The sequence below is a fragment of the Rhamphochromis sp. 'chilingali' genome (genome assembly GCF_963969265.1).
Source record: "Rhamphochromis sp. 'chilingali' genome assembly, chromosome: 17".
Lineage (NCBI taxonomy): Eukaryota > Metazoa > Chordata > Actinopteri > Cichliformes > Cichlidae > Rhamphochromis > Rhamphochromis sp. 'chilingali'.
In genome coordinates this window covers 20,011,010-20,030,400 of record NC_137944.1, presented here as the reverse complement: position 1 = coordinate 20,030,400, position 19,391 = coordinate 20,011,010, and the positions used below count along the sequence as shown (strand labels likewise).

Below are 19,391 nucleotides of genomic sequence, written 5' to 3'. Positions count from 1 at the left end.
CTTACGTCAGGCAACACTTTCCCCTCCTGTATTATATAACTTTTGACTTCTTGGAGTAAGTTCTCTGAGTGTGGACTCAAAGCTATAACCGCCGCTCAGGAAAAAAGTAAGAGGAACCATTAGAGCTGGGCGATAGAACGATAACGATATGTATCGCGATATAACTTTTACTCGATAGAGAAATTAAGCTATCGCGATAGACCTCGCCGCTCTTGTCCTCAAAAAAAAAAAAAAAAAAAAAAAAAGGTCAGCCAATCCAAATTAAGTAGCGCAGAGCCGAACCAATCACAGCCGGAGCGTCACGTCGCGTGACTTGTTATGTACAGCACAAGTGCCAAGCCGCACGTGTGTTTGTTTGGGAAGCAGCCAGCGGGTAATGGAGGAAATGAGTGTGCCGACTAGAAAAATCAACCGAGCGTGACCGAAGAGAAAACAGATGATGGTTCCAATGCCGGAGAGATTGTCAAACGGAAGAGCCATAGAAGTTCCGTAGTGTGAAGGTATTTCGGCTATTTCAAGTCTGACAAAAAACAGAGTAGCGTGCACTGTAAATTGTGCCGAAAGCAAGTCTGGAAATACAATAAACTGGAGCATGCGTCACACTGTGCGCCGCGTTATTGTTTCGGTGAAATGAATTTCTACAATACTGTTAATTCTACTCTCTGCAGTGTTTAAATGCTTACATATACACACAGTTACTGTCCGTCCACACATACGACTCTGTTCTGCTTCTATGCCCCAGCTTTGTTTACTTTTTCCCACCGAGGCTTCTAGACTTCTGATTGGCCAACATTTCTGCACGGTTAGGAATCTAGCGCAACCTGCTGCTTTGGCATGTTCATAGCAGCGTTTTCCTTCATTTCTGCCTTTATGTGTGGACGGGATTATTTTTTAAAACGAAAACGGAAAATCTCCGTTTTCAAAAATACCCGTGTACGTGTGGACGTAGCCTCAGTCTCTGACTGGAAGCGCTAATTCGTCATTCGGCTTTTGTCAGACTAAAGTAACTGTTACAACTGTTTGAAAAGCTAAGCTATACAACAAGGAGAGATTGAGAATTTCCTTTTAGTTCTCAGTTTATTTGATATTGACAAAAGTTAGTCAGTTTTGTCTGTTCTTCTGTAAAACAAACTAAGATTTATTTTTAGAATTAATATTTTGTTTCTAAGTGGAATTGACAATTTAGTCTGTTTCGTTTGTCCTATTTTGAAACTTAAACGCTTTAGCGGCTGCCTTTTGTGTAGTTTGCAATATTTGCCTTTATTTATCTGAAAAAGTCTCATGTTCCTTAAGTACATCTACCCTGTTGAACTTATTATGGGAAATAAATATTTAACATTTCACTACATATCGTACTGTGTATGACTGTGTACGTGACAAATAAAAAAAAAAATTTGAATTTGAATTTTAAATAAAAACAAGCTGCTGATTATTTCACATTTTACTTGTGAGCAACGGCACATTTAAATCTTACAAATATAGTTATTTGGCTTATATCGTGATAGATATCGTTATCACCTGAAATGAAAAAAACATATCGTGATATGAAAAAATCTCATATCGCCCAGCTCTAGGAACCATTGAAGGAGCACAAGAGAGAAAGAGAAGTCTTTGAAAGATGGTCAGCTTTTGTGGGGTACGACATCAAAGAGCAGCTGGGGGCGAGAGAGATGGTTAGAGATGTGCTGTGTGGGTGGACGAGTCGCAGCATGGACAGATGAAAAAGATTAACTGGCTTCAACGCACATCCTCAAAGACAGGGCGAAGGCTGCATGAGTGTACGTGAGCGCAAGTGTTCCTATAAAAACCCGAAAGATAAACTGTGGCATAATATCGGATATTAAGAGATTGCTGCAATTCACATTTAAATGTAAATGTATTTATACAGCTTCAAATCGCAACAAGGGTTGCCTCAAGGCACATATTATACTATAAGGTAAAGACTCTACAATAATATAGAGGAAACCCCAACAATCAATAATCAATGTTAATGAGAGATTCAAGTATGTTTGTATTTAACTGTGGCAGAGTAGAAAAGAAAAGAAGTAAACAAATGTCCCAAAAAAGGACAATTTAACCACTAAAAAAATGTAAAAAATAAAAAAAGACCACCAACATGTCATCTCGGGGTCTGCAGGTAACTATTAGCGTCAAATTGCACATGACTGATCGGAAAGAGATAAAAGAAAAAAGAGAACTTTAGTGGAAGGGGAAAAACATCAGAGCCAAACATCTGCCTATTAATGAATGAAGATATGAAGATAACATAAAGTCACCTTTACCAAAGTTCAAGTTAACCCACAGTTGAATATTTCTGCACAGGATAACGATCTAATGCACAGGAGCAAATCTACCAAGCACTGGTGGCAAAAGAAGAAATGAAGGCTTAAGGAAAGGCTTCGTCAAAGCCCAGACATCAATCCGACTGAAATGAGGTGGAAGGCTTTAAAATAGACAGTACATAAAGAAAACCTACAAACACCTAGCAACTGAAGGATGACCAGAAGAGAGGTCAAAAACATCAGCAAGAAAATGTCAAAGACTGATGGACAAATGTACAAAAGAAGAGTGAAAAAGTTAATCTTGCTAAAAGTAGCATCAGTAAGTCAAGGATGTACTTTTCCTACAGAAGAACTTTACAACAGCTGGTACTTTGGTAGAATAAATTACAGAAAGCTCTATTTCTTTGCTAATTCAAATGTATAAATCAGCACTTTAAATATGCAAAGCATTACATGTAGCAATATATCAACACATTTACATGGCTTTAATTAACTAAGACAACCTGAAGTAGATTCCAGTCCTCAATACCTTGAAAACTTTAAACATTTGTGGAAGACGATGATACACATAGAAGCCTTATTATAGATTATTTTTAAGCTCACAGAACTTAAAAATAAAACCAGAACTGGACTGTTTAGCCAGATACTAGATTAGTCACATACTAGATTTAGGTGTGCTGGTACCTCGGTCCCACCTGGAAAATGCCAAAGGACCGAGTAACTTTTTATTTACATGTTTGTGTGCATGAATGAGATAAATCAAACTTTGACAACCTCATGCAAACAGAGCTCTGTAAAGATCGTGAAACCACATGTGAACATTTTGAGAAATTATTAAATCACATTATTACAAACATTAAAACAATGTATGCAAAGGGGAAACAAATATCCTAGCTGTGTGAGAAGGTAAACACAAATAAACTTTAATCAGCACATTAAATTTAAGACCATAAATGGACTGCTACTTACTACCACTACTCGCACTTTTCTGCTGCTAAAGAGCGAACACTCAAAGTGATTTTAAACTGTAAGTCGCATTTACTCATTCGCACACATTCACACAGCAGTGTAATTTTTTATTCCTTCGAGCACTTTTTACCTCTCAAGCACCCACTCGCACATCAGTAAACACATCAGGGTCAGTGTCTTGGGAAAGACTGAAGGAACGGGGAACCTTTCGATTAGCAAATGACCTGCTCTACCTCTATCTTGTTTGTTTAATTCCTTTGCAAAAAAAGGCGAACACATCACAGTTTCATGGTGAGGTTACGTGCTAGAGCAGTGAATTTTAAGAATCTTGTTGTTAGTCAGAGGAGACTTCATGCTAAGCTAACCAGCAGCTAAAGTTTGTAAGATAAGACGATGCTATTGCTTAGCAAGAAAGCAAATAAGCTAGTTTCTCAAAATTGTAAAAACACCCCTGTATGTGATAAACTGATTAAGGAAACGTGTGATTGCGATACTGGACTCCTGAATCTGCGATGTCTGTTAAATGTTTCAGATTTTTTCCCTCACCTGTGTACGGTGTTCACCAACGGAGAACTGAACCACAGCAAAGTTGGGCGAGGTGTGGCTCCCCTCAATGCGCTCCACTGTGGACGAGTCTATCTTCAACTCGCTGCTGATCTCAGCACTCTGGATGAAGTCCTCTGTCTTCAGATCCTCCACACGTTTCAGCTCGCCATCAGCCAACTGGATGATGGAACCTTTGATGAAATATGGGGGGAGCGAGGGAGGCAGCACCGTACTAGAGGGGGGATGTGCGGCGGAGGTCGCCACCAGCCCTGGTGGAGCAGGAACAATGGGGAGATGAAGCTGGGCTTGGACCACTGCACCTGGGGCATCCTGGTGAAATGAGCCAGTGTGGGTCTCCAGAGTTTCTCCTTTGGGGGCGGTGGCGGCAATGTACGTATGTGGGAGTGTAGTAGGAAAAGGTGCAGCTTGGGTAGATGATGTAACATGGGAGGTTACAGGCTCCAATGTTGTGACTCCACCTCCACTGACAGGGATGATGACCGGTTGGGGGCCTGGAATGAGTAAGTGTTGCTGTAGGCTGGTGTGGTAGCTGCTACCACTGCCTCCTGCAATATAGCCGATAATAGGTTGCTGAGGGTAGATACTGGTGGAAGAGAGCCCCATTGAGAGTGGCTCTGTGGCGTTGTGGGTGGTCTGGATGACGGTCTGGGGTGGCAGTGTGCTGACAGCAGCTTTCAGGCTGTCTACACTTAGTGGGGGTGGAAATGTGAAAGAGGAGGTGGTGCTGGATAAGGATGGAGCACGACTGACAGGCTTGCCCATGATGTTGCCACTTTTCTCCAGGTGTGCAGGGGCTGAAGTTGTCACCTTCTCAGGGCTGGCTCTGGGTGGTACCAGCTGGTGGTCCCCATGGCTGTTGGGCATTAACATGACAGAGGTTCTCAGCCCTGATGGATCATGCGGAGAGTAGTCTGTTGGCAGAACCATCTGTCGAGCCTCATAGGAAGACAAAGAGGATGTGGCATCCCGTGATTTGCTCCCTGACTTGGAGATGTTAGACTCGAGTGGCGCGGCATACCGCCGGCCCCTTTCCAGCTCTCCATTGTGGAGCTCTCTGGGTCTCTGAGAGCCACCTTGCTCTTTTCTGGTGGGTCCATCCGTATACTGCACCACCACCTGAGACATGCTGTGTCCCAAAGTATGGTGAGGGTACATTGAGTGGGGCGAAAGGTGAGTGCCTCCTTGGTGATGGGATGATGGCACAGTCCGTGGGGATGTTGATATTTGAACATGGTGAGGGACAGGGTCTGTAGAAGGAGGAGGCATGGAGGTACGTCCTGTGGATGCTCGCTGCTGGTCCTGCTTGGAGGCCTGTGAAGGAGCAGAGGCCGTCTCTGTGTGTGAGGGTCTCTGTGCAGCCGAGGAAGAGGAGGACAGGGGGGGAGGAGGTGGAGGAGGAAGCAATTGAGAGGGGATGTAACTGTATGGGGCAGTGTAAGGTGAGGCTATAAACTGCATATTGTGAGGCAGATGGGTGTAATGGACAGCTCCTCCAACTGTGGTCTGTGGCAGGTGGGATGTGTACACTGTAGGAAGAGATGAGACCACCCTCAGTGAGGAGGCAGAGGTCAAAGAGTCTGATATGGAGGAGAGAGATTTATACTGCGATCCGTCAGAGTGACTGGAGCTACGGTGCGCACCCACACTGCTCTCGTTCCCACCAGCCACACTGGCGAGCCAGGTCATGTTTTCTGAGCGCTGGCTCTCAGTGGCAGGTGGCATGATAGGTGAGCGATTTTCAGATGGTAGCGTGCTAGAGAGGATTTCCCTCTTCTTTGGGGGCAGACATTCATTACTGCGCTCCTGGTTGGACTTCATGCTGATTTCACCTCACGCCCCTCAACTATACTTGCGTTATCCTTCCTCGAGTTTTGGACTACAGCTTTCTTTTTTTCCCCTTGTTTTGCTTCCTCGTTCTTTCACTTTCGTTGTCGCTTTTGTTCGCTTTCTCACTTTTTGATGTCCGGTCCTTTATTTCACATTAATTAGCCACAAAATGAAACTTCCCCAATCTTGTCTCTTTTCCCTCTCTATCCACTTCACCCAAGGCCTTTTCTTGACAAAAAAAATCCAGGCCCTAACAAGCAGGTGAGGAAGGATTAAAGATGGGGATGACGATATGGAGGGTTGGTTAAAAGGGGAGGGGGAAGGGCGGTCCGTTCCGTCCGGGGATCTTTAGCGACTGATGGGTGAGCTCAGCGTGGAGGTGGAGAGCGTCACAACGTCAAACCTGCCGCTGTCGCAGAGGACGATGGGGGGCCGAGTGCGTCGCACTTCATGAGGAATCATCTCCTTGTGAAAGAAAGTCTGCCCGCACGCAGCACAATCCTGTGGAAGAGAGAGGAAAAAATAGATGGTTAGAAAAGGTGTGGCTCGTTAACTGATGAATAGGAGAATACTTTATAATTCTTATTCTGTGCTTTTTTTTCCAGCAAGACTGCAACTATAATGACAGAGCCATTTTCAAAATCCCTTCTAGTGAATGCAGCGCATCTACAGACCTATAAAGACAGACAGGTTAATAATGTGTCTGAGCAAAACAACTTCTGCAACAACAAATTTAACAATGGAACAACACTTTAGCACCAACAAATCCATAAAAGGACAACGTTTTGAACTACGAAGAATAAGCCAGCAGGACATTCGGGAGGTCAAGTAACAGCTCTAAAAAGGTGACAAAGATGAGAATTAGGAGGCTAACAAATACAAAAAGCCCACTGCAACAAGCGTGACCTGTAGATTGTGTGGATATGGAGGTGTTTTATGTAACAATGTGAATAACAGCAACACAGGTCAGTCATGGGTAACTGCAATTTCAAGAAAAGAGACCCTGCTAATATAAAAATGACCACTCCAAGCAACAATAACCAGGCACTTTCAGTAAATGACTAATAATAAGAGTTTGATTACAAGCCTGTGTGTATACCATAAATGAGTGTACCACATGTGTGTGCCTGTGCCTGTGTGTGCCATCTGTTTGCGAGCATCCCCTACTGTGAAAGATGGGAAGCTCAGTGTGAAACTCATAAATAATGTAGAGGAATTTCAAGCACATACATCCCCAACACACACACACACACACACACACACACACACACACCGAGCATGAACCGCTTGCTTACTCAAACACTGACACCTGTGTATATTCAATTATGCTGACACGTGTTTTTTTTCTTGAAGCACAGCACAACTTCACATACAGACACACACACAGACACGCACACGCACAGGTAGCTCACATATCGTTCACTAACACACTGCTGCACGGCTCACCAATTTATTTGTTCTTTGTAGAGTCAGTGAGTTTGTACCGTCCCTGGTTTCTGTGACCGCCTGCACAGTTACACATTTAGAAAACCGTCCATTTCTGCAGTAAAACAGCAAATTATATCAACGCCTAAGTGATGCTACAGACTGAAAAAAGCCTTGTGATGGACTGAGAGTCTGTCCGGAGCGTAGCCTGTCTTTGGCCCTATGACAGTTGGGACAGGTTGTGGCACCAAACAATCCCCTAACTGGAAATGCAGTTAAGAAAATGGATGGACTTGACAAAATAAAAGTAAAGGTTTTCACTATTTTTGCCCAATAAGGAACCAGATGATTAACATCTGAAAATACTTTTCTTTTTCTAAAAGCGTCTTTAATGAAGAAGATGGATGGAAGATGTGGACCATCCATCCATTCACTAAAACGTGTCAAACGGGACTGAGGAAACTGATTAAAAACAGGTTACAGCCGCATTTATTTAGCTGGTTTGGCAATATCATCAAATAAAATACAATACTGCATTAAATTTTAACAGTTAGTGGTTCTCAATTTGAGTCCTACTCTAAAGTTACTAAAAAAAACCCAAAAATGTAGTTTTTCAACCAAACTTTGGAGGCTTCCACTGCCTTCTTAGCTAATTCCCCCACACACAGTATGTGTGTAAATGTGTGTTCTCTAGAGCGAGGGACATCATGCAGCTCAAGCAGATTCCTGTAATTTAAGACGTGTTGTAATGCTACTACAACACAGCTGCAGAAACAGGCGTAGGAGTAAACACACATGCATATTCACATTCGCACGGAGCACACAGCAGCCTTTGTTTCATGGTACACAGCGCACACTCGCTTATTCAAGTATATACTTTATCTGTTTAATCGAGCCGGCATGATTCAGATGTGTGCTGAGAGGGAATGTTGATCGCTGAGCTTTTAGCCCTGAGATGCACTCTCTGTATCTCCCTCTTTGTCTCCTCTCTGTCACTCCACCTCCACTTGACTCTCTTGCCTCAGCCTGTCCACCTCTCCTACTACATAACCATTCTCAATTATCATTCTTCCATTTAATGGTTTTATGCTCCCTATTTTCTACATTAGTATTCACTTGTACACTCTTGGAATCCTTTTGCAACAAATCTTTGACATGTCTCTTCAGCAAACCTAACCTCAGTCACGCTGTTTAGTCACAAAATACAAAAACAGAGACAATAATGCACATCAATCCAATAGCTGACCTCACCTCAGTCTTAAAGAGTTTGTATACACCGTGCAATACTATTTTTATTTATCTTATTTTACTGTTCATGTGTAATAGTCAGTTGCCCTATAATCTTAACCTCATTCTGTCTTTATTGTGATGTTTTTGGTGGTTTTTCTTCCCTTCTGTACTCATAACTTCATTCAGCAATGCATCTGTGATGTACTGACTGACTGACAATAAAGGAATCCGAATCTACTACGTAAAAACAACTCAACAAGCTCTTGCTCAACTTAAGACTCTAAGGTAAAGGGAACGTTATATGCCTGAGTGTTCAAAGATGAGAGACATTTCATATCAGCTGTCACCTCAAACACGGACAATGTCGGTACATGCAGCTCAGATCTGCTCATGCTGCTGTCTGTGGCAGCATCAATTTGTCACAACTGATTCAGACACATGAAAATGGTTGTACTCCAAGAGAAATCTTATATGTGCAACATAAAATAATAATTAACCTTAGACAAAAATCAGGTAAACAAGTCATGACAACAATAGCATAGGGATGGTCAGTTTGGTAAAGTAAATCCGTTGGGCATCTTTCTTTGCCTTTAGACAACAATTCTGATGGCAAAAGAGCCAAACGGGACAGGCAAAAAACAAAAAAACAAAAAAAACAATAGCATAGCAGCTACTGAACAACTTCTGCTGGAAAAGTGTACTATCATGTCACATTAAAGGTAATGTGGGAAATTATAAAGCATTTAAATATACAAATATAACTAGAAATCACAGCTGTGCTGCGGGAGCAGAGACACCAATGCTAACTTCATAATCCTCCCGGTTGCTTCCATTTTATCCTGCAGTGTTACTAAGAGCCAGAAAGAAGTGTTCATAGTGGAAAAGAGAAATAAAAAGAACTCAAAGTAGAACAAAAGAGTAATTCCCACTGTAAATCCCCTTCTCGCATCCACTGTGGGAAACTTTGGTATCTTAAAGAAAGAAAAAAGAAAACAGCATGGCTACAACAACAGTTAATGAGGGAAGAGACCGAGGAAGGTCGAGAAAGGGATAAACAGAGGCAGGGAGGTGAGAAAGACTGGAGAGCAGAGGGTATGAGAGTGAGGAAAAGCTTAAGATGCATGGGAGACGTGGAGAGGGATCGAGAGAGCAGGCTCAGCTGACCTACATTGCACAAAGAGAGGACTGCTTCACTGAAAGTGACACTCAAACACACATTCGCTGAAAAGCTAAGTCACCTGAATCTTGCTGAGCTTGCAGTGTGTACGTGCAGGACTGTGCGCTGTGGTGTGGGTGTGTGTAGATATCAGATGACCTGTAACCCAAGCTGCCTGTCCTCCATGTGCTTGAGCCTTTTTTTTCTCTATACACACACTCACAAACACGCTTCTCCACCTTACCAAAACCTGTGTGCAGGTCAGCAAATACTGGCATTTTTCACTCACTGCAGGTTCATATATGCCACCTTTCTCTCACAGTTGCTACTTCAGAGGACACAGTACTCATGAACATTAATCTCCTGGAGACTTACCCTCACCTTAAAAGGCAATCTATAATTTATAAACACTTTATGTTTTACTCTCACAGTAATGGAGTGCATTGTGGTTATGGCGCCACAACAGAAGTCATAAGGCCACCCACAACTATGACTGTTTAATACAACAATTACAAAATATTTACTTAAACACTGGACTGGACTGTCATACTGTATCTCTAACAAATCGATATCCTTCCAAACTATCGCTGAAAAACTGGCATATTAAATACAAAAAAAGTCTCTTTTTAGCATTAAAGTTGAGCTGTTGTCTTTAACTTAGTGGCATATATAGTACCGGTACACTGAAAAAGCTGCCAATTTTCATCTACACATACTACATTGCTTCACTGTGGGTGGATGCCCAAACTAGAAAATCTGACATATGCTTTATGACTTCCATTTCCCCCCTTTTTGTTGCTTACTTGGATTTTTCCACCACACATGTATGTCAAAGACCCCAAAATGCAGGGCTTTAAGAACTCTGAAAGGTTCTAGTTCCTGCAATGCAGACATCAACAGAGATGACTTATTTTTAAGAGTTATAACAGCTATGAAAAAGTTCCAGTGGCCAGAATCCACCTAAAAAAAAAGAGAAAGAAAAATCTGCAGCTACAAAAAGAACAAGGAGTCCTGTGACAGACTGCATGGTCCCCACAGAGCACTGATCTCAGCATTACAAAGTCAGTCCTGGATTACACAAAGAGATGGGAAAACAATGAAACAACTCAAATTCATAGAAGAACTTCTGGAGAGTCTCTCAGTTGTTTTGGAGGACCTAACCCTACAATGACAAATTATATGCAAAACCATGTACAAACTGATGAGGAAGTTCTTTAAAAATCTACAAATAGAGTGAATGATAATTTTAAAAGCTGCTCACTCAAATCTTTGCATGCATCTGTCAAACAGGCCTCTATAATATACTAAATATGTTGAATGCTGATGTTATCTTTCCAATACATCCATTATTACAGTTTCTAGTTGTAGTTGTCACTTTCGATCTGTAACTGCTTTCAAGTTGGGAAAATTCCCATGTTTGTTGAGTTCTAAAACCACTGGATCCCTTATCAAACATTTACATTCTCTATTTGGTGAGTTATATCAAACATCTGCAGAATGCAGTTCGCTAATGACCCAAATATATGATCTTGTTAAATAACAGTGACTTGTAGTGACTACAGAATAAACACAATCCAATTAAACTCCCATCAAAGCAAGAAAAACCCATTATACTTTGCATCTCTACCCAGGAGCACTGTAATAAGCATATTGGCTTATTAAGTTAACATACAGCAGACACGTTGTGGACATCTAGACACAGAAATTCTGGTGAGGCTCCACGATCAGTGTTTGCTACAGTGCATCTGTTTGCATTACAATTTTTGAAAACATTCCAATTTATCATTAAATTTCAGAATATGATGTATGACATACAAAAAAATGAAACTTTGTGTCGATCTGGAAACAAGTCAATATGCAAAGGAATAAAAACAAATATATCAGTAGTGTATAAACTGAGCATTGGTAAACAAGCAAAACTAAACTACAAATGATCTTCCAAAAAAGTTGAGATGCTGTTTAAATAATGAATTTGAAGCCAGAAGCAAGTTTGAAAAGGGTTAGTGGAGGAGTAAAAAGACAAAAAAAAAAAAAAAGCATAATATTAAAAAGCACCTAGAGCTATGGAAACAGGTCAATTACATAAAACATCCAGAGAACCTGACATTCAGAGTTAAAGATGGGGGAGGTGTTTACCCACTCTGGAAAGGTGTCAAATATTTCAGCAATTTAAAAAAATTATGTCTTTTAATTTGACAATCATCCCTGAGAAATCTTTGCATGCAAGGGATGAGGCCAAAAGCACAAGATTCTGTAGTGGTATTTCCTGTCAGTTGTGAACCAGTCCTAGTCGACACATTTCATCGTCGTATCCACAAATGCCAGCTCAAGCTCTACCATAAAAAGAAAAAAATATTTATATAAACAAGATCCAGAAATGCGGCTGCACTTTCTGATCAGCTGCGGTTTATATGGTGCAGCGGGCTGGCCACTAATCATACGCTCCTGCACAAGCCCAAGTGTCTTGGACAAGACACTGAGTCCCAAGATGCTGAAAATGGCAGGCCAGCATGGCATCTCTGCTTCTACAGAGTGAGTGAAATACAACGTATAGAACGATTAAAAGGTGACGAGATTTGCAGGATAAGGAGCCTAATGCAGTCTCAGGAGGCAGATTCATTTAAACAGAAAATGCACCTTTTATTAGGCGGTTAGAAAGTCCATGCAAAAATCCAACCGATGACCAAAAACTTGCAGACGGCACACAAGATAGGTAATAGACACTGTGACAAAGGACAACGGGAAGACATGATTATTTATACACACAGAGACACACTAAGGGGTAATCGGGGAAACAGGAAATGCCTGGGTAGCAAGACACAGCAGAAAACAATCAAGACAACAAGACAAGCAATGTCAAACTACACAAAACACAGAAGACATACAGCTATCTACAAAATGTAAAACAGGACAAAGGAGACTAACATACTAAAGTTTGACGTGGAAAGACATATGAGAGAAAGCTGGGACAACAACCTAAATAAAGAACTTTACAACTTTAACATCTTTTGGAAACTATAAGGAAAATGACCTCAGAGAAGAGGGGTGATCTGACTTGTTATCAGCACACAGTTCAAATAGGGAAGCATGGCAGGGGCCATTTGTGAAGAACCACTAATACTGAGAAATATTTGAGATTTCAAAGCAACACAGACTGCCATCCAGATGAAATATTTTTCAGGAAGATAATGCCAAACCACATTTTGCACATATACCAACATACTGGCTCTATGGTAAGAGTGCTGCTTCTAAACAACTCCCTTTGGTTCACCCTTATGAAAGGAAATAGACAAAAGAGTAAACTGCTGCGCAGCTGAAATCCTATAAAGAATGGGTAAATATTACAGCAACTGGTTGCTAAACACTTATAGTATTGTTAAAAAAGGGTGATGCAACACAGTGGTGAATGTGACATTATCCTAACTTTTTCAAAATGTTCTTCAGACATCAAATGTTAAATGAGCAAGTGTTTTTCTAATAAACACATTTCTCATTTCAAGATATTTTTATGAAATAACGGTTTAAATGAATGCAAATCATCTCACTCGGGTTTTGTTTACATTTTACATGCTATTGCAACTTTTTTTATGCAAATGCTGCTGCACATAATGTATATGCCTTTCAGTGTGTGTGTGGGTGCATGATTGCCCAGTCATAATCATAATCATGATCAAAGGGATAAGTCCAACGTGATGTGTTATCTCACAGCTAAATATAGTTCAACTAGAAAGTAGAGTGTTGCTACAGGCTTATACTTCACTGTCTGTCTCTCCTTCTCTTATTTCTTGATCTAAGCTTCTCTGCAGCTTTTTGTTGACGTAGTTTTGCATTCATCTGTGTGAGTGTGTGTTTGCAAGCACGGCGCTGCCTATGTGTGTGCGTGTGCGTGTGCACATTAGAAGAACCCTTGCCAGACTGGGAACTTTGACAAGGCTGCCACTTTATTCACTGTCATCCTCCGCTCGTAATTGCACACAAACAACAACAAACAACACACATATAGGAGTACGGACAGATAGTGAGAGAGTGATGGAGGATCTGCCAATGACAGATGGGCACAGAGTTAGAGAAGCTCAAGGGGGGCCGAGAAAGAGAGTAGCAAGGCGGAGAGAAACTGAGAAAGAGGGAGAGTGGTTAAGAGTTACACAAACAAAGGGAGATAGAGATGGAGAGAAATAAATGACTGTGAGAAAGAGAGAGAGTCTTGTTCAGAAAACAAACACTTAGGCAGTGTTGCATGACTTGCACTTTCTCACCCCTCGGCAGCCCTGAGCTTGGTTGGATGGTTGGGTGGATGGAGGCTGGGGTAGGGAGGAGGGAGAGGGGGCAGACACACAGACGGGCAGGCAGGGAGAGCCAATGGAAGGAGAAGAATGAGAAAAATGTGAGAAGAGAAGAGAAGAGAAGAGAAGAGAAGAGAAGAGAAGAGAAGAGAAGAGAAGAGAAGAGAAGAGCTTCAGGAGAACGGACGAATGCAAGAAACAAGCAACGACGTTTGTAGGATAAACTAGGGCAGTACGCATTTACAAAAGGCATACTGTGAGACAACACCACAAGCATTTGAGACACACACAGGCTGACTCTGCTGCTCCCATACACACTTCATTCAGAGCGAGCGCAAAACTGTGTGAAGTGTACTTACCAGGGTAGCAGGAGTAGCCCACTTCTGCAGCATGCTTTCTCTCCCCCTCTCATTCCTTTGCTCCCTTAACTGCTCCCTTCTCCTGCTCTGCTGTGTCCCTTGTAAAGCACCCCGAGTCTCTCTCTCCCTCTCTCACGCTCTCTCTCTCTCAGGCGGTAAATCCCAAGCAGTGTACTTGTGCTACAAACTGCTATCTGCCTTTCTCCCCCCCCCTCCCCCCAAACAGACACCACAGACACACACACACAGAGCCAGCAACCTTCTACTAAATCTGGCAGGCAGGAAGCTCCCTCACTACCACTGAAATACAGCACTCAGGTGATCTCTCTCACACACACACACACACTCGCACAAACGTACACACAAAACTGGTAGCACACACTAGCACACGCCCACAGGGAGGGAGTCCCGCATGCAGAGCTCCAACGTGTATTATGCAAGGGGCTGAATGCGAGCCAGAGCTCTCACACTGTCTGCCCCACACACACACACACACACACACACACACACACACACACACACACACACACACACACACACACACACACACACACACACGCAAGCACACACAGGGCCCCTCCCACAGTTCGCTCGTCCAACTTCATCAGGTATTCATTCAAAAAACACACACATGCCAGCTGGCTGCACGCCCAGAGACCGCTTACAAGCAGAGAAAGAGAACGAAAGGGAGGGAGAGGGAGAGAGAGAGGCTGGGTGGGAGGGTGTTACAGTGAGAAGGGCAGAGAGGGGACTGTGGGAGAGATAAAGGCGGAGGGAGGGAGAAAGTGAGTAGTAGAGATTAGAGAGAGGGAGGCAGACAGAAACAGAGTGAGCGCATGAAAGAGTGACACATGGAAAACTCGTCGAGACACACCGATAGACTTGCATATAAGGCTGATCTGATCTGATCTGATCACGGTGACGCCAGACATATTTGATATATGCTGGAGAGGAACCGAGGAAAGGTGTCTTGTTTATAAAGGTGTAAGGGTTTGTGAATTAAATCAAGGAGGCAAAAGGAAAATCAGAACCTCTTTTCGTCCCCCTTTTCAGATATAGTTGGTTTCATGCTCGGATTCGACAAGCCTGCATTTCCCAGTTTTGACCACTAGATGGTATGACTGATTACAATTGTAGAGGAGTCTATTTCCGTTAGTTAGCTGACCTAGTTAAAAGACCATTTGGAAGTAAATATAGATGAAATGTGCTCTTCAATGCTAAGAGATGTAGCACGCACAGAAGAGAAATGAGCACTCTCTTATAGGATGTTAACACACACACAAACACACGTGCGCACACATGCAATGACTAACTAACTTACGGAAAAATGATTCCCGAAAGATTTAGTTGGTCTAAACATGCACTAAAAAGACATCCTGTTTGTTTTAGTTGGCCTTCCTGTCAGCTTGATATCATTCCAGGGTTCCAATGTTCAACACTGGGTATTCATAGTTTCTGGCAGCAGGAGACATTTCAATATTTGCAATGAATGTGGTAACATATAAAACACAGAGTAAAATGCTCAATGTGAAGAGTTTTAAAAAGCAGGAATGTCACAGTTTATTTGTAGTCTTTTTATTTTATTTTTCATAGGGCATTCTTACCGATAAGCGATCATCTAGTACGGTTGGGCTTTCGTTCATGTTGACAACACAGTTCGTGATTTGCTATGGCACTGAAAGTTGCGAAATTTCCTTCCTGTTTCAAAAATATTCCACCCATTTCTAAAGAAATTGAATATTGTGCATTTCTTTAGAAATGTTAAGATCGGGGAATTTGAAGGCAGTTTTGGAAATGTAACCAACACCACTGCATTTTATCATGATCCTTCATGATGCACTGCATATGCGCTATAAAATCGTAATATTACGTTGTTAACGAAGAGTCTTTTAACATCAAAATGAAGCTCAAAAGAATTAACTCAAAATATCTGATTGAGGAGGAAAAGCAAAGCAAAAAACTGCACAACTATGACTATTTTGTCCATTAAACATCCTGCCCTAACCCAAGAAATACAATATGATTAGTAAGCCTGTAGCCTTCTAACATAGAGATATTTCTCAGCAAGCTTGAATCATAATTCACTGTATGAAGAGTTCACTAGAAGAACAAGTCATTAGTTTTTCCATTTAAATCAAATACAATGCAAACTATGATAAAGTCTCAGTACATTAAAGTACATTTTAGTATTTTAACACGCTTTGCCGATCCGATCAGCTGTTCGTAACACTTCCCACATTGAAACAGACGTCAACGCGAACTGTCGCATGTCCACCATTTCCTGTCCAAAACCGGAAGTGACGTCATTTTCGCGGAAAATGTAGTTTTTTACTTGTAGACCTTAAAAGCCTATACTGGTGTTTTTATAAGTCATGTTTGACTCTATACTTTTCTGAATAGTTGCTGGGATGCTTAGAACTCGAATTGCACTGCTGGAAATAGTTTGTTTTGATGCACCTGCTGTTTTCTTTGCAAATTTGCATCATAGGATTGTTCTTTGTTTTTCCTGCAGTATATAAAAATTGCTGTATCTCCAAAATAAAACTATGAAGACACTCAAAATAAATTTCCTGTTGTTGTAAACTATTTTTTTGCAACTTTTTTGTATTTAAAGTTTTGAGGGATAAGCCCCTTAAATTTCCCCAAGTAGAAATATATGTAAAAAAAACAAACAAAAACGATTTTCAATTTTTTTGTAGTTTATTGCACTTTTTTGCAATTAATGTACTTACTATGGACTTAATGCATACATATTATTAAAATATGGGCTATAACAGTTGTATTGATGTATAGCAACTTGAAATGCTCCCAAAAATGCCACTACAACATGTAAAAAAATATATATAAGCTCTGGCGGATTTGGTTCTATGGTAGGTCTTAAAGGGTTAAATAAATATCGTCAAATAATCGAGAGCTCAATTTCAGTGAAAATAATCGTGATTATTTTTGCCATAATCGAGCAGCCCTATTTGTGTGGGTTTGTTTACAAGTGAAAGCAGGATAAGACAAAGAGAGCGAGACAAAGTGGGAGTAGAGAATGAGCAGAAAGAAATTAGAAATTTTAGTTTCTTGCTTGGCGATCCGAAGTCTAGCCCTGCACGCCTCCCTCCTTTGATCAGGTGGACCGTCTCGCCTGAAGCCTTGGTGAAACTTTTCGCCAACTGCTGAATCTAAAGATAAATGATACCTGTTGTTTCAAATGTAGCCTGAAGCCCAACCAAGACAACTGATTCAGTTGGGTGTGACTGAAAATTGGAAACCAATACGCTTCCAAAACATCACTATTGCTCAATCTTGGCACGACTTGCCTTCCTCAAAACCCATTTCTCATTGTCCTTTAGCATAAAAGTGTCCTGTTGAATCCCTACAAATGTACATAACTGCTTCATGGTGAATGTGCTGTATGTGTATAACACGACATCATAATCATCGCACATCTCCAGCTTTAGAAAAACACACATTTTTTCTTTGATTGACAATAATTTGACATAATCTTTCCACTTTAAACAACAAGAAGCACTTTAATGCAGACCTGACTGACAAGCCACACTCCTTAGTGAGTTTGATTAGAAATGGCCAGAATGAAGGTTGAATCAAAACACACGCATTGAGCTTTTCAACAAGACTCACTCATAACATGACACCTCAGTCAATGATCTCCTCTCATCAAGAATCAATGAATTGTTAAGTGCACTGAAAAATTCACTGCAAAACCTGCCTTATTCTGTCTCAGCCTTCTGCCTTTCTGCAGAGCACAGTCTCAGTCACAGCCAGTCACTAAGGAAACTGATGAAAAGCTTCTATATATACACACACACCCATATACATATCACACACTGCTCTGCTCTCTCTCCCTGTCACACACACACTGAATCTCTGTGCCGCTCTCTCTCAGTCGCCCACGCAAACTTCACACACGCTGTGGTTATGACAACAGCAACCCCCGCCATCCTACGCTCTCTTTACCCATCTATCCCCTCCCGTCTCCGTCGGCAAAAGTCTCAGCTCCCTTGTTTATCCATGTCTTTCCATCTGTCTCTGGGCCTATGTGTGACTATGTGTGTGTATGTGTGCGCAAGCTGGTGAGAGAGCACGTGTAGAGCCATCTAATGGTCACACACTCATACACACAAACTGTGTCTGCCAGACAGACTTTATGAACTAATGTTCTGTCAGTAATCTATTATTCAGAACCTTTTGTAATCATTTCATAATTATGCTAATAGTGCCCTCTGAACTTTGGGGCATTTACACGGTCTGCAAATATCTTTCATTTTTCCCCTCGCTCACAAACCCTCTGCCAGACTGTTAACTTGCTGGCAGTGTAGTGCGCTACTTCGGCCCAAGCCACATCCCATTCACAAACCTACTAATCCACACACACTATTAGATCCCTGCTAGTCACACACACAAAGAAGTATGCATGTGTGTGTTTGCAGGATTAGGGAGGGACTGGAATGGATGGGCAAATCACTGCTAAGCTCCTCTATTGCTGCATAATCCTACTGAGTACACACACACACACACACACACACACACAGGCACACATACACTCACGCAAACAATAGTAGTCATCGTTGACATTCAGACACACAAATATGCAGGCAAAAGTCCAACACACTTATTCAATAACAAATGCAGACATAAACACTCAGATATCTTTTCAAAGACAATATATAATCCTGTTCGGAGTATGTGTGTTGCAGTACAAAAGGGAGTAAAAGAGAAATGTGGGATGGGAGGTAGCTGGAGACAGAAAACATGAGTTGGGTTTTTTTCATCTTCTGTTAAAAAAAAAAAAAAAGACCCCAACGAAGAGAGAAAAATGGAGATAAAAGTAAAAGACAGAAAAGAGGCGTAAAAAAGAGAGATAAATGTAATCCAAACACCATTATGCAATCTATTCATTCACTCTGCCCACACAACTAGAACCCTTTTGTCCATTCAACCACCTTCCCCAACCCTTCAAGAAATGCAATACATACAATTAGTAATCCTGTTTTAAATTCTAAATATGACTCAATTAGTGTTTAAGAACATCGAAATATTTCTCCACAAGCTTGAATCATAATTTATTGTGTAATGTAAAAGGGTTCACAAGAAGAACCAGTTATCCAGTGACTGTAGTTAATAAACAAAGAAGAAGAAAAAACAACAACCAGTAAGGTCACTGTAAATTACATACGCTGACCCCATGTGGTCCTATGGAGTTAGTGCAAGCATACAGCCCATTTGTATCTTAAGTCGGCCAAAGGAGTAAAAAAAGAAATACTGTACCCCTTACTTTACTTTA

General features: G+C 41.4%; 1 protein-coding gene across 2 annotated transcripts in view; it reads right to left on the bottom strand.

Annotated features, from left to right (window-relative positions):
- Window positions 1-19,391, bottom strand: part of atxn1a (ataxin 1a) — a 109,056-nt gene that overhangs the window by 6,660 nt on the left and 83,005 nt on the right. The window contains exons 1-2 of one of the 2 annotated variants that reach the window (XM_080863228.1): window positions 14,099-14,526; window positions 3,798-6,146 (exon numbers count right to left, since the gene is read on the bottom strand). In XM_080863228.1, the coding sequence (XP_080719354.1) occupies window positions 3,798-5,636 (1,839 nt within the window). In that variant the 5' untranslated portion in view covers window positions 5,637-6,146; window positions 14,099-14,526. Of the gene's footprint in view, window positions 1-3,797; window positions 6,147-14,098; window positions 14,527-19,391 lie in introns of those variants that run through there. The other variant, XM_080863227.1, reaches the window with a different exon arrangement.